Raw genomic sequence first — 22,810 nt, forward strand, 5'->3', positions numbered from 1 at the left:
TGTAGTGAAGACTCAGTGGACTGTGTTACAGATGGAGCATTTGCCTTGCATAGTTGTCAGTATATGCCACCTGACTCTGTGATCTAACCATGCAAGGGACTTTCTCAAAAGACTTTCTCTCTAGATTTTAGAAGAATAAGTCTTTTCAAACAACATCAAAACCTCTTACAGGTCTTCACAGGCTGGTTGCAGGGAGGATATTTTTGCTGGCTGAGGAGTGTTGAGTCAGATCACTCAGAATAAAATGTCTCAGAATAAAGAGTAGCTTATTTAGTGTTGAGATGAAAAGAAATTTATTCATGCAGGTGTTGGTGAATGTTTGGAATTCTCACTTCTGGAAGGGCTGTGGAGGCTCAAGAATTGAATTAATTCTAGATTCAAGTATATGTATCATGAATTTTAACCAATGTTTAATGATTTCAAAGGGGATCCTTTTTTTAACCCTCAATAAAAATAGATATTCAAAAGTCAAGTTTATTGATCATGTCTTCATCTAAATATACAGTGAAAAGTATCTTTTGTGTTAATAACGAACACACCAGCAAGTGTGCTGGGAGCAGCCCACAGGTATCGCCACACATTCCAGCACCAACATTGCATTCCCACAATGCTGGGCAGAGCAGCACAGAGCACAAGCAACAAAACGACAGCAAAACAAGCCCCATTCCTTCTTGGTAGATTTCTGGATTTTCAGTGATATGGGACCTGTGCAGAACACTGGCATTGAGGTAGAATTTATTTTTTTATTTAGTGTTATAGCATGATATCAAGCCCTTCCAGCCCAATTACACACGTGATTGATTAACTTTCTCACCCGTATGTCTTTGGAATGTATGAGGAAATGGGGAGAATGTACAAACTCCTAACAGATAGCAGAGGGAATTGAACCTGGGTTGCTGGTGCTGTAATAGTGTTATGCTAACTGCTACAGTACCATGCTGCCTACACTATGTCAGCCATGGTCTTGATAAATTGCAGATCAGGCTTGAAAGTCTAAGTGGCCGGTGACTGTTCCTACAACGCACACAACATGCTGGGAAACTCAGTTGGCCAGGCTACATCCGAAGTTGATGTTCTGACCAAGACCTTTTATCAGAACTGGAGAAAAAAAGATGAGACGTCAGAGTGAGAAGATAGGGGGAGGGGAGCTCTACCCTCACCTTGTTAGTCTGACTCCTTCCCCCTTTCTATCCAGTCCTGATGAAAGGTCTTGACCCAAAACGTCGACTGTTTACTCTTTTCTATAGATGCTGCCTGGCCTGCTGAGTTCCCTCAGTATTTTGTGTGTGTTGCTTTGGATTTCCAGCATCTGCAGATTTTCACTTGTTTGTGGAGCGACTGCTCCTACGTATTCTTTTATAAGCTCTAAATGTTAACAGCAACTATACTATATGTTTCATTTTGTAACTCCATCCAGTTTATAAAACTAATTGAAAGAAAACGCAGAGCCAGGAGATGTGTGTCTTAGTTTTGTTTTGACTTTTAAGTGAGACGCGCATTTATGACGTGGTGGCGTGAGGATAAATGCCATTTACGTATTTTTACATATAACTAGTAATGAATTACGTAAACAACAAAGAATGCTTCATCGGACAATATATCTACAATATTACTCAAATATTAAATACACAACACTATAAATTTAGTGAACATTTTGACAGATTAAAGGAGTCATAAGTCTTACAATATTAAGCTAAATCAGATTCTAATGACAATTATTTCACTTGTAAGCACAATTTTGTAAAATGTAATAGTTTTTTTTCTTTTTTAACTCAGGAAGGATATGGAGTAATAGTTCTAAATACCAATGAAAACTACATAGAAGTGGAGGAGCCTCACAAACCTGAGCAGTCCTCTGCGAATGACATAGATGAGCCAGTGGAAAAGAAAGAGAAGAAAGATGACAGTCAGAAGGAGACAAAGAAGCAACGAAATATTTATGAGAAGTATCGGAATCCTCAAAAGGAAAAAGAAACAAAGCACATCCCTATCAGGGTTAGTATTTTTTTTATTTTTCATCAATAATAGATTTTTTCATCAATTTGCTTATGCTCACTTGTACGAGCAAACAAAAATATTTCATCAAGTCTCTTTACAAATTTAAAAACAAACTTTTCACAAAAGTGCTTAAAACATTTTACAAGAAATGTGTTTAATTAATGTTTTAATAAAATGACAATAATATACTACATATTTTTATCTTTCTGGATGTACACAAAAATCAAACATTATTTCTGTAATTGAAAGCTAAGCATTATCTATGAAATGTCATAAATAATCTACTTGTATAGGCATGGCTTTGCTAAATCCAAGAAACGTAATGTGCAGCAATTCTAAAGGATGTATGGGAGTGAAGCTGTAACACAACAGGAAAAAAAATTAACATCATGATAAATATTTATGGTTGAATGCTAATGGTGTGTTATAATGAGCAAGTGCTTTCCTTGCTCTACCCTATCACTTATTCAGTGCACCCTTACACTTTGTAATGTTAGCAGCATGAGATCGTTATAACAGTCCTGTCCACAGTTCCCTATTTCTGCAGGGGGCAGAGACAATATTATTCATACTTTGACATTAGCTGGTGCCTTGCATCTATACTATGCATTATACGTCGCTTCCATGTTGATATAACAGCAAAAGGTGGTTAATAGAATCCAGAGTTCACGTTGCTCTTGAGAAGTTTTCCACCTTAAAAGTTGACGGAAGAGTTCATAATAAGCCCATTGTTGTTGCAAGTTATAACTTCAAAATATCAGTCAGTGATATTATATGTTTAGGTAACTCTAGAAATCAAGATTATCTTGCATAGTGAATCAGAAAGTGACTAAGAGTGGAATATGCTTATTTGACAAAAAGCTGTGAATTATGCTAATCGTTGCACTATTCTCACCATGCACCTTCATTCTGAAAGCTGACATCCAAAAGAGAATCCTGGAAATAAAATCAAATGCAATTTTGCATGGCCAAAACAATGTGAACTTCCAAAATGCAAGTGCATTAATGATAACGGCACCAACCTGAAGTTTTGTGTAATGGTTCTAGCTTGAAATTTCATGTATCATTACAATAATTCTGTATGCTGACTGTAGTATTATGTCTTTGGATACTGTTAGCTTTCTTTGTGCTATTACTTGGCAAGATGGATCCAGCAGATGATATTATCTTTGATTCTGTTTGTGAAGGAACCCCTGCCATGTCTTCTATGCAGAGGCATTTGCCAGCGGTTATCAGAAAGATGGGGAACTGTGCAGCACTATACACTCAGTGGCCACTTTAGTAAGTACTTCCTGTACCTAATAAAGTGTCCACTGAGTGTAAGTTCATTGAGTTGCTGCCACATGATTGGCTGATTAGATATTTGCATTAACGAATAGGTGTATCCGATAAAGTGGCTACTTAGTGTACATACCTACATTCTTTGCTAAAAAAACTAGGTAAAACATACAACATATCAACATATTCCACCTCTGGTTTGGTCTGTTCTTATTCTATACGGTTGTTGCAGAGGTTAAAATGCGCGGCACTGCATAATGTTATCTATACCTAATGTTAACTTTCCAAACAGATTGTCAGTTACCCTTTCTTAACTTTCATTCAGACGTAGCAAGCACGAGGTTATTTCCTGACATGTTACATTTTGACTTGGTTTTTCTCAAGCCTTGGTACTTTTTCATATAAAGAATTAGAATTATGACCCAAAGGCTGATTGCATTGGAACGTTCACAGCAGATCAGGGTGCATTTGTTCTCTCCAAGGGGCAAATTCCTCAGGTTATTTTTCTCAGATGATTGAGACTTATTTCTGTATGTGTTATTTGAACATCAAATAATGAGTAAATATACTGCAGATAACATTTGTTACAGTTTGTTCATTTATAAGTTTCTCTCACTTGGGAAAACAGTTTTGACTTCAACACCATCAACAATGATCTACAAATTGCTTCCTTTTTAGAAAATAGTTGTATAGTAAAGTGTCTTTCTGTTACTGATGCATCAAAGCCTAATCTTCTAAAATCTTTGGCTTCTACTGTGGGAACAAGTACTTGTTTGAAGTATTCTTCACCAACATAAAAACAGAATCCTCTAAATTTATGGGAAAAAACAATTTCAAATGAACATCAGAAGTTAATCTTTGTGCAGCGATGTTTTCTATGTTTGTTTCTATTATTGTGGTGAATATAACTTCCTGTGTTGACTAAAAGTAGAAAAATGCATAAACCAAGACTATAATTTAAAATCTACAATATAAAATAATCTTCTACTAACAAGATACAAATACTGTATTTGATACACCAGTTTAAGTACTCATATATTTGAAACTGGATTTGGTTTATATTTGTCACATGTAATGAGATCCAGTGAAAAACAAGCCATCCATACAGATCCAACATGTCAATCCATAGGTCTCCTCTTCTGACACAATGGGGCCACTCTCAAGTTGGAGGAGCAACACCTCATATTCCATCAAGGCAGACTCCAACCTGACAGCATGAACATCAATTTCTCCTCCCATAATTTTTTCTTTTCTCCTCCCCCTTCCCTCTTATTCTGTTCCCCAGTCCGACTCTTACCTTTTTACCTCACCTACCTATCACCTCCCCTGGTGCCCTTTCTCCTTTCTTAACTCCCATGGTCCACTCTCCTCCCCTGTCTTTCCTTCCCAGCCCCTTACCTTTCCCATCCACCTGGCTTCATCTATCACCTTCTAGCTTCCCCTCTCCCCACCTTCTTATTCTGAGTCCCTTCCTTCTTCATTTCCAGTCCTAATGAAGGGTCTTGACCCGAAACATCAACTGTTTATTCATTTCCAGAGATGCTGCCTGACCTGCTGAGTTCCTCAGGCATTTTGTGTGTGTTTCATCCTTGCAGATCCTTTTAAAATGTAAGTACACTGAGGTAGTATAAGGGAAAATAAATGAGAGAATGGAGGATATAATGCTACACACAAAAAATGCAGGAGGAACTCAGAAGGTGAGGCAGTATCTATGGCGAGGAATACAAAAGGAATACTGAGCACATCTACATGAAATGTTGTTGTAGGAAGCAGCATCCATCATCGGAGAACTCCACCACCCAGCCCATGCTCTTTTCTTGCTGCTGCCATTGGATAGAAGGTACAAGATCCTCAGGACTCACGCCACCAGGTTAAGCAACAGTTACTACCCCACAACCATCAGGCTCCTGAAAAAAAGGGGATAACTACACTCACTTACCCATGCATTGAGATGTTCCCACGTCCAAAAATCTCACTTTACCTTGTTATCTCATGTTCTTATTATTTATTGCTATTGATTTATATTTACATTTGCAGATTTTGTTGTCTTCTGCACTCTGGTTGACCTTTCATTGATCCTGATATAGTTACTATTCTATATATTTGCTGAATATGCCTGCAGGAAAATGAATCTCATAGTTGTATACAGTGATATATATGTACTTTGATATTAAAATTTACTTTGAACTTAAAGAGTTGGCATTTCAGGCCGAGACCCTTCATAATGTTTACAGAGAAAGTGCAATGCAGGCAGACAATAAGGTGCAAAGTCATCGTGAAATAGATTATGAAGTCAAGAGTTTATCTTTAACCTACAAGGGGTCTGTTCAACAGTTTTAAAACAGTGGTATAAAAGCTGTCCTTGGTGCTTAAAGGTGGTCATATTCAGTGTTGTTTGAAAAGTTCACACGTATAAATTTTCTTTCTATTTTTATAGAAATAATTAAGAAATTATTTCTTAATTTCAAGGTTGTAATTTTCTCCATGTATACTTCAAATGTACCTTTTATATCCTCTTACTATTCAAAATTATATTATTACATATATGAAGGCCGTAGGTTTGCCAAAAGATCCTATATTGTAGATATACGTAGATGCAGCACAGAGCCCATGCAAAATGATGCAGGAGAACTTTGAAAATATCTATTGAGTGATTGATCTTAGATTAGGTTAAAGAGTTGACATAACTCCATGGTCATAGGGCTTGTACTGTGCTGTAGTGTTCTATGAGTGATCTTGCTGATATGTATGTGAAGGGGAGTTGTTTTATTTTGGGGAAACTTGTAATTTATGTTAGCTACTCACTTACTCAGAAATAATAACTGTTATACTGTATTCAAGATTCAAGATTGTCTAATGTCATTTCCAGTATACAAGTGTAAGGAGAACAAAATAATTGTTACCTCAGATTCTATGCAGCACAAGAAAACACAAAAGATAAAAAACCGAATAATGCTACTAAAAAAAACTGACAATAAATGTAAATACATAAGATAGCTTATAGACATTTATGTCCATAAATTGATGTTAGGCGAGCTCTTCCACCTCCTCTCTGTAGGCCGTCTCATCATCGTTAGTGAGGAGCCCAGCTAGTCTCATGTCATCAGCGAACTTGACAATGTGATTGCTCAGGTGTTTGACTGTCCAGTCATGCGTGCGCAGAGTGTACAGCAATGTGCTCAGCACACAGTCCTGAGAGGCACCTATGTTGAGGATGAAGGAAAGGGAGGAGTGGTTGTGCATCCTGACCACATGACATCTGTTGATTAGGAAGTCCAGCACCCAGTTGCACAACGGTGTATTTAGACTGAGGTTATTTCCACTGCTATTGTGGACTAACACTTGCAATGAGTCTTCCTAAGGTACTCAAAGTTACTTTAAAACTTTCTTATTTGTATAGCAATGCGCCTTAAAGATTCTGGTTTTAGGGATATAAATTTCAGCATGAGAAAACATATAAACAAAGTAATCATCTTCAGTGTACAAAAATGTAACTAACATTCAAGACTGAAGATTGTTTAATGGCATTTCCTGTAAACAAGTTAAAATAAAATTCATTTGATTAATACAGTTCTTTTTACACATTAATAAGCTCTTAGCTACTTCAACCATTCACTTTTTTTTCAAAACTGCTGCTTTGATGGGCTTCTGCAGTGTGCCTATTCTCTTATCCTTGCCAAATCTCAATGAAAGATCTTTTTTATAAATTACAGGCTTTGGTTCATAGAGTGGCAGAGAGTCACTTGCCACAGGAATCTGAGAACTGAAATTGTCCTAAAATTTTAACACTTATCCATTTACCTAGGTTCTTTTAACCAAATGACAAAATATAATAAAGACTTAAATGACTGTGGAACCAGAATAGAATGTGCATACTTGGCATTAACTGGAATAGTCAAGAGAGTGCTTTAAAGAAAGAGGATTAGCAGTCAAGTTCGAAGTATATGCTCGAAAATTTTACTTCAGCTTTGTTACATATCTTAATATTTATCAAGTTTAAAACTCAGTGGCAAGCAAATCATTGTAAGCCCTTGCTCCTTTATTACAGTTACAGTGCTCTCTGGTTAATTGAGCCTTTATATATGAACAGGCTTTGGGGCGACCAGCTGGGATGAATCTATCAACTGCCATGGGGCGACAGGCATCTTCAGTCACCTAGGAACTCGGATGGTAGCCACGTTTCTGACTTGCATACTGCTCATTACAAACAGTTCACAGGATCAAAACATTGACAAAATGTTTTGTCAATCCGAACCAGTGCATTTTGGCCCAATTAAGTGTCCACTCCAATTAGCTGAAGTTTCATGGAAGTAGTTAAAAAGGTATAAAAAAAAACTAACTTTTAATTGAGTAAAATATGATGTATTTAAATGAAGTACAGAGCAGGATAGAACATTACCATTACTACTACAGTACTATAAAACTGTGTATTGGTTCCTAATAGTTAGTGATGGAAGAATTCATTCCGTGTACGGTGCTATGTTGTTTTGATTGACTGTAAATGAACAAAATCAGTGCAGACACTTATTGCAGATAATAGTCTACCTTCATACAATGGTGGTGACAATTGCATCCTCTAAATCTTCATTTTCATTCTAATCTTCAAGATTATTGTTAATGCCTTAAAATTCTTCATAGTTTCTAACTTGTTGCAGTAGTGAAATTGTTTCATATTCACTCCCTACTATATCTGGCAGTGCCAAGCTTGAATGCTTGAAACCACAGTGAGTAAAACAGTTCTGAATTGTCTTATTACTTATTTCTCACCAACTACCAATGACAAAAATCACTGTTTTTGAAAGCAAACACATGCTACTGATGCGATTTAAAAACTGTTTGCTCTAAGCACTGTGTTTAATGGCCACACAAGTACACACAACTGATGCCAGTTAGAAATTGTTCGGCAACAGTCTGTCCCTATTAAATGGCCTCGTGTCCCAAATATATGAAGAGAATCCCAATTATTTTCTCGATTAGTTTTTGTTCTAAAAGAGTTGTCCCAAATAGGGCCTGTATTGTGCTGTGGGTTTTCTATGTTTCCAATTAACTGGAATCCACTGATGAAGTGGAAATGCTGATGTTTTTAGACTTAGGTTATTGGGATATGGAATACCATTTTAACCTCATCCTTTGTGATTACTTGCCATGTAATATCTAATGCTCAAAGTGCCTTCTGAGACAAGACTTCTGAAGTTCATGACAGAGGTTTCCTCTTAATCTTCTGATCAGGTCAACCAAAAAAATTAAGATATGAGGTCAGAAGACATTCATATCACAATTTACCACAATGTCATTATGACAACCTTCTGTAACAGTCTTGACTCCGCTTTAACTTCTGTCAATTATTGCTAAAAAGTAATTTAATCTGACAGTGGCACAGTGTTGAAAGGCTTGTGGAGATGTCAAGAAGACGACCTTTCTGCTCCTGTTCAGCCAAAAGCCATTTTTAACAAGGAATCTAAGAACCATTGCAACTTCTATTGTACTTTGTTAATTAGTTATTGATTAGAAATAATGCACTACCAAATTTTCTGAGATTAGCTTGACGCCAGAAGGTTGTGCACTGACAGCTTGTTTCAGATAATCTTTATAATATATACACTCCTTTAATGAGATGTTACTTTTAAAGTTTTTTTTTATTCTGGAAACTGGATGGCAAGATGGTCTTCTGAATCTCTTTAAAAATAATACTGTTAACTCTTCCTGTTTAAAAGGCTGACTTATTTTGCCCTGTTTTTGGCCATAACACAGGGCCAATTAAATAAAAACAATTTCTCAGGGTATCTCAACATTACTTGGCCTTGAATGATATTCCTGAAATTCCTTAGATGATTTACCTATGAGCTAACTAACCCCGGTCCTGGTCATGATCTTGGATCTAGTTAAACCTTCAAGCTACTTCAGGATGCACGTTTGATATCTGCATCTTGCTGGATGTAAACTGATTCAACCCAACACAAAATGTCATGTGAGTTTTGAGCTTCTAGGTCTTATTTTGTTCTCCAAGAATACAGGTAAAACTTGACCTAAACTAATCTTTAGTCCACTGGGCAGTAATTTCATTTTAAAATATTGAAGCTGATTTTAAATGTGAAGGCCATTTGATATTGGGATAATCCATAATCCTGGTAGTGATCATTTAGGGTCAGTAGGGCATAGGTCAATCACATCTGACCCAAGCCAATTGTGTTAAGTTATTAGCAACATTTATCTATAATTGTACAGGTGATGGTCAGCCTCTAATTCTTCACTTGTTTGCAGCAAATAACAGTGACAGGGATTAGTTCTGGGAACTCTGTGGCTGGAAGTTTTGGGATTAAAGTAACACTTACTTGTTGGTGGTTCTCTGTGAAAATGAAGGCAATAGATGACAATACATTCTACATATTGCAAGAATTGGCCATTCGTTGGAAATGATGATAACCTGAGTGTGGGCCAATCCCATAGAGTCATAGATCAATGCAACACAGATTCAGACCCTTCAGCCCAAATGTCCAGATTTCCTGTGTTTGGCTCCACCAATGCATGTACTTATTCAAGTGCATCCTAAATGATGCTATTGTATCTGCCTCAAGCAAATCTGGCAGCTCATTCCATATTCTCACCACCCTCTGTGTGAAGAAGTTGGCCCTCGAGTCCCTTTTAAGTCTTTCCTTCTCTCTCTAAATCTATGTCCCATTGTTTTGGACTCCCCTACCCTAAGGAAAAGACTGCTACCATCCACCTTACCTATGTCCTTTATAATCTTATGTAAGATCACCACTCATTCTCCTGTTCTCCAAGGAATGAAGACATAACCTGGCCAACCTCTCCCCATAACTCAAGTCCTCTAATCTTGGCAACATTCTCATAAATCTTTCTATTTTAACCATTTTTCCTACAACAGTGTGACTAAAGCTGTACACAGTACTGCCAAGTGTGGCCTCACCAAAGTCTCACAGAACTGAAACATAATGTCCCTACTCCTGATGGTTGAAGACCAGCAAGCTAAATGCATTTTCCACCACCATATCTACCTCTGAAGCAGCTTTCAATGGACCATGCACATGTTCTGGTAGGTCCCTCTGTTCCATTACACTCCCTTGTGCCCTATCATTAATAGCATGTCCATATAACCATATAACCATATAACAATCACAGCACGGAAACAGGCCATTCCGGCCCTCCTAGTCCGTGCCGAACTCTTAATCTCACCTAGTCCCACCTACCCGCACTCAGCCCATAACCCTCCACTCCTTTCCTATCCATATACCTATCCAATTTTACCTTAAATGACAACAAATGTCCTTAACACATAGGAGCAGAATAGGCCTTTTGGCCCATCGAGTCAGGATCCATTACTCCTTTCAGCCCAATCTCCTGCCTTCTCCCTGTATCCCATCAAGAATCTTTCAACCTTTGCCTTAAATATAAATACAAACTTGGCCTCCACAAATTCACCACTCTGTGGCTGAAGAAATCCCCCCTCATCTCCGTTCTAAAAGGGCACTGCACTATTCTGAGGCTGTGTCCTCTGGTAAAGGCTGCAGATACCTCCACTTGATAATATGAACGTTCTCCAAAACATCTCCCCTTGTTTCCATAATCATTAGAGCAACCATGATTTTCTCCTTAGTAGCAATGAGGAGGAATGTTTGTTAAAAACCACACCCATCTCCTGCAGCCTGAGACATAGGCAGCAGTGATGATCTGTGAGGGGACCTTCTTGCTCCCTGACCACCCTTTTACTCTTAATATAGTCATAGAGCTTCTTAACATTACCTGCCAAATCCATCTCATAACCCCTTGGAAGTAGAATTAGAATTGGATTTAGTTTGTTATTGGGGTAGCAAGTTAGAGTGGAAGTAAGTGCAATGCTTTACAGCATCAGCTGTAAAATTGGGGTTCGATTCCCACTGCTGTCTGTTAGGAGTTTATACGTTCCTCAGTGACTGCGTGGGTTTCCTCTGGGTGCTCTAATTTCCACCCACATTCCAAAAATGTATGGTTAGGGTTAGTGAGTTGTGCATACAATGTTGGTGGTAGAAGCGTGGGATCAACTGTGGGCTGCTCAGCACAGTCTTCACTGATTTGATTTGACACGAACTATGCATTTCACTTTTTCTTCTTTGTCTCATGTACCAAGATAAAGTGAAAAGATTGTTTTGCATACTGTTACATATAGATAAAATAATATCACAGTGCATTAATGTAGAACAAGATAAAAAACTAACAATGCAGAATAAAATGTAACAGTTACAGAGAAAGTGCATAGTGCAGGTAAACAATAAGGTGCAAATCTTAATGAATTAGATTGTAAGGTGAAAAGTCCATCTTATTGTACTAAGGAATATTGTACAGAGGCTTCCCCTCCGCCAACGGGTTTCTAAATGGACAATGAATCATGAACACTACCTCATGATCATTTTCTCCACTGTTTTTGCACTACTTATTTAATTTAATTTTTTTAGTTTGTAATTTATTGCAATGTACTGCTGCTACAACACGGCAAATTTCATGACATATCCCAGTGATATTAAACCTGATTCTGATTCTGATTCTGAAACCATTTAGATAATTAGTGGAGCATTTTAAGAACCACTATCCAAAGGAAGATAATGGTGTAATGCTAATAAAGGAATGTGGAATATTGATGTTCCATAGTGAGGGACAGCACTTCCGCTATATCTGTACCTGAAGTGGATTGGTTAGGAATCGGTAAATGCTAAACTTACTGGCTGCTGATATATCCTGGGACAAACACTCCTGAGTTTGCAGCTTTCTGGAGCTTTAATCAAACAAGAAGGTGATCTCACTGGAGCCAGCAGGAATTTTCTTAAATAATTTAAATATTGTTCCACCACAATTTAATCTATTTTTTGTGTGTATTGCCAAAGCATCATATGCTAATTAGATAGCAAAATTGTTTGGGTACTACTGATCTCCCTAGTATCAAAGTCAAAAATCAAATCTATTGTCATATGCATAAGTACGTCTCTGCACTGGTGCAATGGAAAACTTTCTTCCAGCAACAACACAGGTGCATAGCTTCATATGAATAGTGTTCACAGGGAAGGCAAAATTAACCATGTTATACACAATTTTTATACCATTGTTCCAGAAAAGCTGGCAAGAACTACCTTCTTAATCCTCTGCATTCCTTATGATGAGGGTAACTGCATAGTTAAAATGAAGCAAAAAATAGGAAGTGACTCAGAATCAGGTTTATTATCACTAACATATGTCGTGGAATATGTTGTTTTGCAGCTGTAGTACAGTGCAAAACATAAAAATCAACGTAAGTTACAAAAATGCATAAATAGTACAAACACGAATAATAAGGTAATGTTTATGGCTTCGTGGACCATTCAGAAATGTGATAGAGGAAAGGAAGAAGCTGTTTCTTAAACATTGAGTATGGGTCTTCATGCTCCTGCCCCCTCCCCGATGACAGTAATGCAAAGAGGTCATGTCTCAGATAGTGAGGATTTTCAATGATGTATACTTCCTTCTTGACTCTTGAAGATTTCCTCAAAGCCTGATTCTGCAATCTTCTGTAACTTTTTTCAGTTCTGTACTTTGGAGTACCAGTCTGTGATGCAACCAGACAGAATCTCTTCACTGGTTATCTGTAGAAATTTCTGAGAGTCCTTGGTGACAAATCTCCTCAAACTCCTATTGAAATAGACCCTTTGGTGTGCTTCTTCATAATTGCATCAATGTGTGGGTCCAAGATATATCATTCAGGATGCTGACACCCAGAAACTTGAAACTACTCACTCTTTCCACCACAGTCCCCTCAAAATTAGAAAGGCATGTGGCTTAGAGAAAATTTTTAAATAATAATGTCTCTATGTGCGTGCTGTGATAGGAATTTTTCTAATATTTGAGGGAAGATGCTGAAGTGTTTATGATCTGCTGCAGCAGGTATATTGTGCAGCTGTGGTGCTTTGGATGTGGAGTGGAATGTTTGCAAGTCAGGCTGCTTCATCCTAATTGGTGCAAAGCAAATCAAGTGTTTTTGAAGCAGCACTCATCCAGTCAAATGGAGGGTGTTGCACCACACTCCTAAGTCATTCCTACAACCACTGTATTGCACTGGATAATCTAGTTCCCATTCTGGTTACTGGATGTTGATGTTGATGAAGATCAGTGACAGTAATGTTGACTAATGTCAAGGAAGTGTGATTAATTGCTTGTTTTGCCACAGAAGGACAGTCACTTTGCTAGATTCATCAATGAACATACTGCTTGTGACCTTTTGATGGAGGAGCCAAATGAAGATAACTGGAGGCCTGGCTGGCTGATGCCAATTGGAGCTAGAGAGTGATTGCAAAAATAAATGGATTAGATTGCTCTTACAGATGAAATTATCTTTCCATTCTGACATAGGGTCAGAGAATGTTGAATCTTTGTGGGTGGAATTAAGAAACTGCAAGGGTTAAAATTATCATTATGAAAATCATATATAGGCCTCCAAATAGTAGCCAAGATGTGGGGTTGAGATTGCAAAGGGAGCTGGAAAAGACATGTAATAAAGGTTATGACACAATTGTAATGGTGGACTTCAATATCCCAAGGGATTAGGAGAATCAGGTTGGTGTCAGATAGCAAGAGAGTCAATTTGTTGAATGTCTACGAGATGTGTTTTTAGAGCAGCTTGTGCTTGAGCCTACTCGGGGAAAGACTATCTTAGATTGGGTGTTGTGTAATAATCCAGATCTTATTAGGGAGCTTAATGTAAAGGAAGCCGTAGGAGATAGTGATCATAATATGATTGAATTCATACTGCAATTTGAGAGGGAGAAGCATAAGTCACATGTATCAGTATTGCAGTGGGATAAAGGGAATTACAGAGGCATGAGAGAGGAGCTTGCCCAGGTGGATTGGAGGAGGATACTGGCAGGGGTGACCGCAGAGCAGAAATGACTGAAGTTTCTGGGAATAGTTCACAAGTCGCAGGATAGACATGTCCCACAGAAGAAGTTCTCAAATGGCAGGCTAAGGCAACTGTGGCTGACAAGGGCAATTGTGGACTACATAAAACCAAAGGAAAGGGCATATAAGGTCACAGAAGAGAATGGGAAGTTGATTAATTGGGAAGCTTTTAAAATTCAGAAAAGGCAACTAAAAAAGCTATAAGATGGGAAAAGATGAATTATGAGGGCAGACTAGCTAATAATAGGATACCAAATGATACCAAATGTTTTTTTTTCAGTTATATAAAGAGTGAAAGGGAGGTGAAAGTTGATATTGGACCACTGGAAAATGATGCTGGTGAGTTAGTAATGGGGGACAAAGAAATGGCAGATGAACCTAATGGGTACTTTGCATCTGTTTTCACTGTAGAAGACACTAGCAGTGTGCCAGAGGTCTGTGAGTGTCAGGGAGTAGGAGTGAATGCCATAGCAATTACAAAGGAAACTGCTAAGCAAACTGAAAGGTCTTAAGGTGGATGATTAACCTAGCACAGTTGGACGACATCCTAGAGTCCTGAGAGAGGTTGCTGAAGAAATAATGGATGCATTGGTCGTGATCTCTCAAGAATCACTTGATTCTGGCATGGTCCCAGAGGACTGGAAATTGCAAATGTCACTCCATTCTCTATGAAGGGAGGAAGGCAAATGAAAGGAAAGTTAGCCTAACTTCAGTGGTTGGGGAAGTGTTGGAGTCTATTATTAAGGATAAGGTTTCGAGGTACTTGGAGACTAATACTAAAATAAGTCAAATTCAGCATGGTTTCTGTAAGGGGAAATCTTGCCTGACGAATCTGTTAGAGTTCTTTGAGGAAGTTACAAGCAGGGTGGAGGAAGGAGAGGCGATGGATGTCATTTTCTTGGATTTTCAGAAGGCATCTGATAAGGTGCCACACATGAGGCTAATTAACAAGATAAAATCCTATAGCGTTACAGGAAAGATACTGGCATGGATAGAGGAATGGCTGACAGGCAGGAGGCAGTGAGTGGGAATAAATAGGGCCTTTTCTGATTGGCTGCCAGTGACTAGTGGTATTCCTCAAGGGTCAGTATTGGGACCAGTGCTTTTCACATTGTCAAAGATTTAGATAATGAAATTGATGGCTTTGTGGCAAAGTGTATGGATGATACGAAGATAGGTGGAGGGATAAGTAGCGCTGGCAAAGCAATATGATTGCATCAGGACTTAGACATATTGGGAGAATGGGCAAATAAGTGGCAGATGGAATATGGTGTTGGGAAATGTATGATAATGTATTTTGGTAAAAGGAGCAATAGTGCAGACTATTATCTAAATGGGGAGAAGGTTCAAACATTAGAGATGCAGAGGGACTTAGGAGTCCTCGAGCAAGAGTCCCAGAAGGTTAATTTACAGGTTGAGTCTGTGATAAAGAAGGCTCATGTAATGTTGTCAATTATTTCAAGGGGAATAGAATATAAAATCAAGGATATAATGCTGAGCCTTTTTAAGACACTAGTCAGGCTGTACTTTTAAGAGTATTGTTAACAGGTTTGGACCTCATGTCTCAGAAAGTATGTGTTGCCACTGCAGATCGTCCAGAGGAGGTTCACGGGGATGATTCCGGGAATGAAGGGGTTAACATACAAAGAGTGTTTGATAGCTTTGGGCCTGTACCTATTGGAATTTAAAAGAATGCGGGGGATCTCATTGAACCCTACTGAATGTTGAAAGGACTAGATAGGGTGGATGTGGAGAGGATGTTTCCTATGATGGAGGAACCCAGAACTAGAGGGAACAGCCTCAATAATTGTGGGATGACCCATTAGAACAGAGGTAAGGAGAATTTTTTTAGCCAGAGAGTAGTGAATCTGTGGAATGCTCTGCCATAGACTGCGGTGGAGGCCAAGTCCGTGGGTATATTTAAAGTGGAAGTTGATAGTTTCCTGATTGGTCAAGGCGTAAAAGGATAGGGTGAGAAGGCAGGTGTATGGGGTTGAGTGGGATCGGGATCAGCCACAATGGAATGGCGGAGCAGACTCAATGGGCTGATTGGCCTAATTCTGCTCCTATGTCTTATGGACCTGGTTGAAGTTTTACTTTTCAAATTTTCATTGCATTTAATTTGTTAAAGCAAAAGACAGCTTTTTGGAAATACTCAGCAGATATTCAGTGACGTGTTGCATTTTGAGAGTTCCAATGTGGAGAGTCAATATATTTTTAATAATAAGACCTTTAACGGTGTTGATGTGCAGAGGGATCCAGGGCTGCAAATCCATAATTCCCTGAAAGTGGCTACACAGATTGATGGGTGGTAAAGAAGGCATATGACATGCTTGCCTTTATTAGGCAAGGAATTGAGTTCAAGAGGCATGAAGTTACGTTGCAGCTTTATAAAGATCTTGTTGGGCCACATCTGGAGTATTGCATTAATTTCTGGTTGCCCTGCTTTATATGAAGGATGTCAAGGCTTTGGAGAGGGTGCAGGAGAGGTTTACCAGGATGCTGCCTGCATTAGAGGGTGTGCATTATAAGAAGGGATTGAACACACTTGGGTTGGTTTTTCCGGAGCAGGGAAGACTGAGGTGAGATCTGTGAGAATTTTATAAGATTATGAGAGGCACAGATGCATTAGATTGACAGTATATTTTTTCCAGGTTTGAACTGTTTAATACTACATGGCATGCATGTAAGATGAGAGAGACAAGTTCATAGGAGAAGTGCGGGGCGAGCATTTTACACAAAGAGATGTGGGTGCCTAGGGTGCAAGCCTGGGGGTCATTGTGGAGGCAGACATGATAGAGGCATTCAGAAGGCTTTTAGATAAACACATGAATATGCAGAGAATGGATGGGTGTGGACATTGTATAGCAGAAGAGATTAGTTTAGTTGGACATTTTGTTATGAGTTCAGTTTGGTGTAACGTTGTGGGTTGAAGGGTCTGTTCTGTTCTGTACAGTATTTTATTGAACTGAAATGTTACCACTTTCCAGATGCTGCCTGAGCTGCAGCTAATTTCCTCTTGTTCTAACTCATCCAATTCAAATGAGTTGTCGGTGCTGCACTGTGCTGCTTCCTGCTCTGGGCACCAGATGGCTCTATTTAGCTATTTTTTTCCCCCTAACTTTGTCACCATTTTGTGAATCTTTGTATATATGTGCGTGTTGGGTGGTGGGTAGATGTATTCGTTGGCTAATTGTACGAAATGCCTCAACCAGTTTACTGACCATGTAGGGAATGCAGGTGGCATCAATGAATGATAGCAGTTATAGGATTTATTTCTTCCAGTTTCAGATGGTGCTGGTGAAACACAGCAACACCTGACTGGCAGCACACTTTGAATCACACTTTTTCTGGATAATGATCAGAGCAATCAATAGCCTGTAACTTCCCTTCCAGAGTTGAACTGAACCACCTGTACGACCTGGCACGTTTGCAATGTGAACCGGTGCAGAATGGTTGTGGTGTGGCATGTACGGGCTGAATAAAGGCAGTGAGGCTCGGGCCCAAGAGCGAAGAACGAGCCAGTGTTTGTCCATTGCTGGAGCGGACTTGGAGCTGATTTGAAGCAGCAGATCCGAGACAAGACAAGGCAGAGCTGAGGTGGTGGGGCCTGGACCCGAACAAGGAACGAGTCGAGGTTTGACTGATTAAAGCACCGAGTCAAATAGGAACAATTGGGTATGGACCAAATCGAGCTGACGGGGCCCAAGTCCGAGAGCATATAGAAGCGGCAGGGCCAGGGACTGAGAGTGAGGAAAATGCTTGGCCACTTTAAATGCTGGGCCAGTTTATAAAGGTCAGGGTGTCGAGGCTGGAGGCAAAGGATGGGCCAGAATTCAGCTTGCTGCTGTGCCCCTGCAAGGAACTACAACAAGTGGTCCACTGGATCAGCTGCAGTGATGACTGGATTCGTGGCTGTGAACTCACTTCCGTGAACTTTAGTTCTGAATGTTGTTTGCTTACGTCGTATTGTTTTCATCATTTGTTTTTTTTCACATTGTGTTTGACCGTCTTCTTTTTAATGGGTTCCATTGGGTTTCTTTGTTTTATGGCTGCTTGGAAGGTGACGAATCTGAAGGTTGTATGTAGTATACTGTACATGCTTGGATAATAAATGTACTTTAACTTTAATTTAAACTGCACCATATTTTTTTTGGGGGGGAGTGAATCTGGAGAAGTGGGAACTGAAAATTTCTTGAATGTACTGGCATTTCACATTTACCTACTTTTAACCTGCTCAGTAGACCCTGCGTTAAGGACATATTTTGTAGGGTTGGATTTTACAGTCAAAGAACTTCAAGTTCAAGTTTACATTTAATTGTCATTCAACCTGTATACAGCCAAATGAAGCAGCCTTCCTCTGGGGACAAGGTGCAAAATGCATTACCAACAATCGTACATGGCACACAGCACAAATAATTACGACAACAGAAAAATATGCAGTCACAAAAATAGTCTATCGCAAAAGTCCCTTAGTAGCAGGGCCTGAAGATTGGTGCTGCATGAGATGTTGTCGTGGAGCAACGATCTGCAAAAACAAGCTGCAGCAGTCCCTCATCACACACCAGTGTAGCTTGTCTTTCCCTGAGCGAATGCTGGAGAGCAGCGCTGACAGGAAGGGCTGGCATGGACTCCAGCATCCCTCTGCACTTCAGCGCTCTCCCACACCACCTCTGGCATCTCCAGGTGGTTGCAAAAGGCAATATTGGAGCATGAGAGCCTGGTCTGTGCAGCAACCGAGGTCATGCAGCTCCACTTCCGTAGGTCTCGTCAATGAACAAATCAACTAAATTTGCAGAATTCTACACTACCAATGTCCAATATGGTCTTAATCACAAGAAAAATGTCCAATATAGTCATTTGCACCATTTGTTGGATCACATATGACCTCTGATGCTTTCTCTGTGTAGTGACAGCAGACGTTGACACGATACTCCACATTATCCAGCATCTCGCTCGTGCAGTAGACCTACAGTATTTGCTAAAGGACAAAGTATTATACATTTGGTTAGACCCAAAGAGCCGGCTGTGAACAAGCACGCTGCCATCTAACTGTGTTAAGAAATAAATTGCTGTTAATTTGTATTTTCTGTTAGCCCATTGGAAATAAGATGTTCTAAAATCTAACTCCACACCAACTGAGGAACAGTAATGTTTCTGTGACTCAGTGACAAACATTTCAGACAATCTTGCCATACAATGCAACAACAAACCCTTTGAGGATAATAAAACATAGAAAACCTACAGCACAATACAGGCCCTTCGGCCCACAAAACGTGCCAAACATGTCCTTACTTTAGAAATTACCTGGGGTTACCCATAGCCCTCTGTTTTTCTAAGCTCCATGTACCTGTCCAGGAGTTTCTTAAAAGACCCTATTGTATCTGCCTCCACCACCGTCGCCAGCAGCTCATTCCATGCACTCACCAATCTCTGCATAAAAAAACGTACCCCTGGCATCTCTTCTCTACATATAATGAAGCAGATGGTCACATTTTCTTTCTTTCTTCTGGCTTTGTTGCCAAAATATATGAAAAATTGGCTGGCCAGGTTGAGGTGAGGACTCTAATTTCTTTGGGCTCCTCCCTGGAGTTTGGTACTCATAGCAGCCCTCATCTACCCAAAGTTAAAATCATTTGATATGTTTTAGTCTGCCATTCTTTGGGTTAATATTAAATTGTTATTTAAGTACAAGACAACCTTAGAATTTATTTTTGAGAAGGCTACAAACCACTTTGGTATCAATTAAGTAGATACTATTGTAATGCTGTAGAGGGCATAAATTGGGGATTCATTGGGGTCACCACTTAAAGGAAGAGTTCAAGTTCAAGTTTAATTATCATTATAGTATTGGCAAGTGAAACAGCATTCCTCCAGGCCCAAGGAGCAAAGCACATTACCAACAGCACATTACACAAATAGAACATATAGTTACAATTTTAGGAAAACATACAGTCAAAAAGAAAAAACATCTCACTTCTACTGGAGCAAGGAACACAGAACCAAATTAGCTAACATTTTTGAAAAAAAAACTTTGATAGAGAAAATAAAGAAATACTGTTTCCATTGGCTGTAGACACAGTAAAGATTCAATGTACCTTTATTATCAAAGAATGTATTGTGGTAAACTATGTATACCTGTCTGGACACACCCCTCTGCTGACTGCTCCTGTGGCTCCTCCCACAGACCCCTGTATAAAGGCAATTGGGGCACTGCTCCTCCCTCAGTCTCCGAGATGTCGTGCTCCCTTTTGCTGTTAATTAAAGCCTATCGTTCACTTCCAGTCTTCTAGAGTCATTGATGGTGTATCATGTATAAATTATACAACCTTGCGATTTGTTTCCTTGCTCACAGATATCTGCAAAGCAAGAAACCTGAAAAAATTCAATTTAAAAAAATAAAAGACCAATACCTGATACACAAAAGCAAGGGAAAAAAATACAAAAGATACAAACAATTAAAGTGAACAACAACCTGAACCAAAAATTAAGTCCTCAGATCCAAACCTCAGAGTAGGCCTAAAGCCTTGCTTATCAGTTCATCGTATTAGCGGGCACGGAGCACAACAGCTGGGACAGTCTTCATAGCCTCTGTGCCATGGAGAAAGGAGAGACCATCCCAGAGAGTGAGTGAAATTGGCACTCGCCTCCAATCAGGGCCGGTGTTTAAATTGTCTAAACATCAAATTGTACCTCACATTAGCCAGAAAGTGGCAAGCATCGAAAAACAAAAGAGGAAGGTTGTGACAGAATGGAAGATAGGAAGATTACATGAAAGAAGAGAACAAGGTGCAAGGCAGAGTCAGATGTAAAGGGACAATTAGAGGAACATTTATATCCTTTCAACTCTTACTTCATTCATGTGAACCTAGAACACTGAGCTCAAGCCTTCAGACAATGATAGCAAGTTGATTATTCAGTGAACCATGGCCATAAAGTTTCTGAGCAGTCTATCCTTGTATATCCTAAGGCTGTGCCCTCTTGTCCTAGACTCTCCCACCACGGGAAACATCCTTTCCACATCTACTCTGTCTAGGCCTTTCAACATTCAAAAGGTTTCGATGGGATCCTCCCTCAACCTTCTGAATTCCAGCGAGTACAGACCCAGAGCTATCAAATATTCCTCATAGATAACCCTTTCATTCCTGGAATCATTCTTGTGAACCTCCTATGGACTACCTCCAATGCTAGCACATCTTTTCTAAGATGAGGGTCCCAAAACTGTTCACAATACTCAAGGTGAGGCCTCACCAGTGCCTTATAAAGCCTCAGCATAGCTTCCCCCCCCCCCTCCCCCCCACCAAGTACTCTTTTGTTTAAATTTGGTAAACCTCGTCTTCATCTCCACAGGTAGAGTTTTCTAACATTACACCTTTGGGTTTAGTTAACCTGGGTCACACCAAGGAAAGGGCATATAAAGTAAAAAAAAAACTGAGTGGGAAGTTGGATGATTGGGAAGCTTTTAAAATCCAACAAAAGGCAACTAAAAAAGCTATGAGAAGGGAAAAAAATGAAATATGAGGGGAAACTAGCTCATAATATAAAGCAGGATATTAAAAGTTTTTTTATATAAAGAGTAAAAGGAAGGTGAGAATTGATATTGGACCATTGGAAAATAATACTGGTGAGGCAGTAATGGGGGACAAAGGAATGGCATGAAAAACTTACTGAGTACTTTGTATCAATATTTACTGTGGAAGACACTAGCAGTGTGCCAGAGATCTGTGAGTGTCAGCGAGCAGGAGTGAGTGTCATGGCTATTACAAGGGAGAAAGTGCTGGCAAGCTCAAAGGTCTTAAGGTGGATAAGTCACCTGGACCAGATGGACTACATCCCAGAGTCCTGAGAGAGGTTGCCGAAGAGATAACAGATGCATTGGTCATGATCTTACAAGAATCACTTGATTCTGGCACAGACCCAGAGGACTCGAAAATTGCAAATGTCACTCCACTCTTTAAGAAGGAAGGAAGGCAAAAAAAAAAGGAAATTATATGCTAGTCAGTCTAACCTCAGTGGTTGGGGAAGTGTTGGAGTTCATTATTAAGGATGAGGTTTTGGGGTACTTGGAACCGAATGATAAAATGAGTGAAAGTCAGCATGATTTCTTTGAAGGGAAATCTTGCTTGACAATATGTTAGAATTCTTTGAGGAAGTAACAAGCAGGGTTGACAAAAGAGAGGCAGTGGATGTCATTTACTTGGATTTTCAGAATGCATTTGATAAGGTGCCACACATGAGGCTGCATAACAAGATAAAATCCTATGGCATTACAGGAAAGATACTGGCATGGATAGAGGAACGGCTGACTGGCAGGAGGTAGCGAGTGGGAATAAAAGGGGACTTTTCTTGTTGGCTGCCAGTGACTAGTGATGTTCCTCAAGGGGATTGCTACTTTTCACATTGTCAATAATTTGGATTGGCTTTGTGGCAGATTTGTGGATGATACGAAGATAGGTGGAGGGGTAGGTAGTGCTGAGGAAGCAAAGTGATTGCAGCAGGACTTAGACATATCAGAATACAGTATTAGGAAATGTATGATAACACATTTTGGTAAAAGGAACAATAGCGTGGACTATTATCTAAATGGAGAGAAGGTTCAAACATCAGAGGGGTTTAG

The 22,810-nt window shown here is 39.4% G+C and overlaps 1 protein-coding gene across 8 annotated transcripts in view; it reads left to right on the plus strand.

Moving 5' to 3' along the window:
• The window catches only part of arb2a (ARB2 cotranscriptional regulator A), a 549,148-nt gene that overhangs the window by 219,748 nt on the left and 306,590 nt on the right, over positions 1-22,810 (plus strand). For 7 of the 8 annotated variants that reach the window (XM_073066451.1, XM_073066442.1, XM_073066462.1 and 4 more), the window contains one exon: positions 1,777-1,995. The exons of the other annotated variant lie outside the window; for it this stretch is intronic. In XM_073066451.1, coding sequence (XP_072922552.1) covers positions 1,777-1,995 — 219 coding nt within the window. The remainder of the gene's footprint in view (positions 1-1,776; positions 1,996-22,810) is intronic. 8 annotated transcript variants of the gene reach the window in all.

Source organism: Hemitrygon akajei, chromosome 2 (genome assembly GCF_048418815.1).
Source record: "Hemitrygon akajei chromosome 2, sHemAka1.3, whole genome shotgun sequence".
Classification (NCBI taxonomy): domain Eukaryota; kingdom Metazoa; phylum Chordata; class Chondrichthyes; order Myliobatiformes; family Dasyatidae; genus Hemitrygon; species Hemitrygon akajei.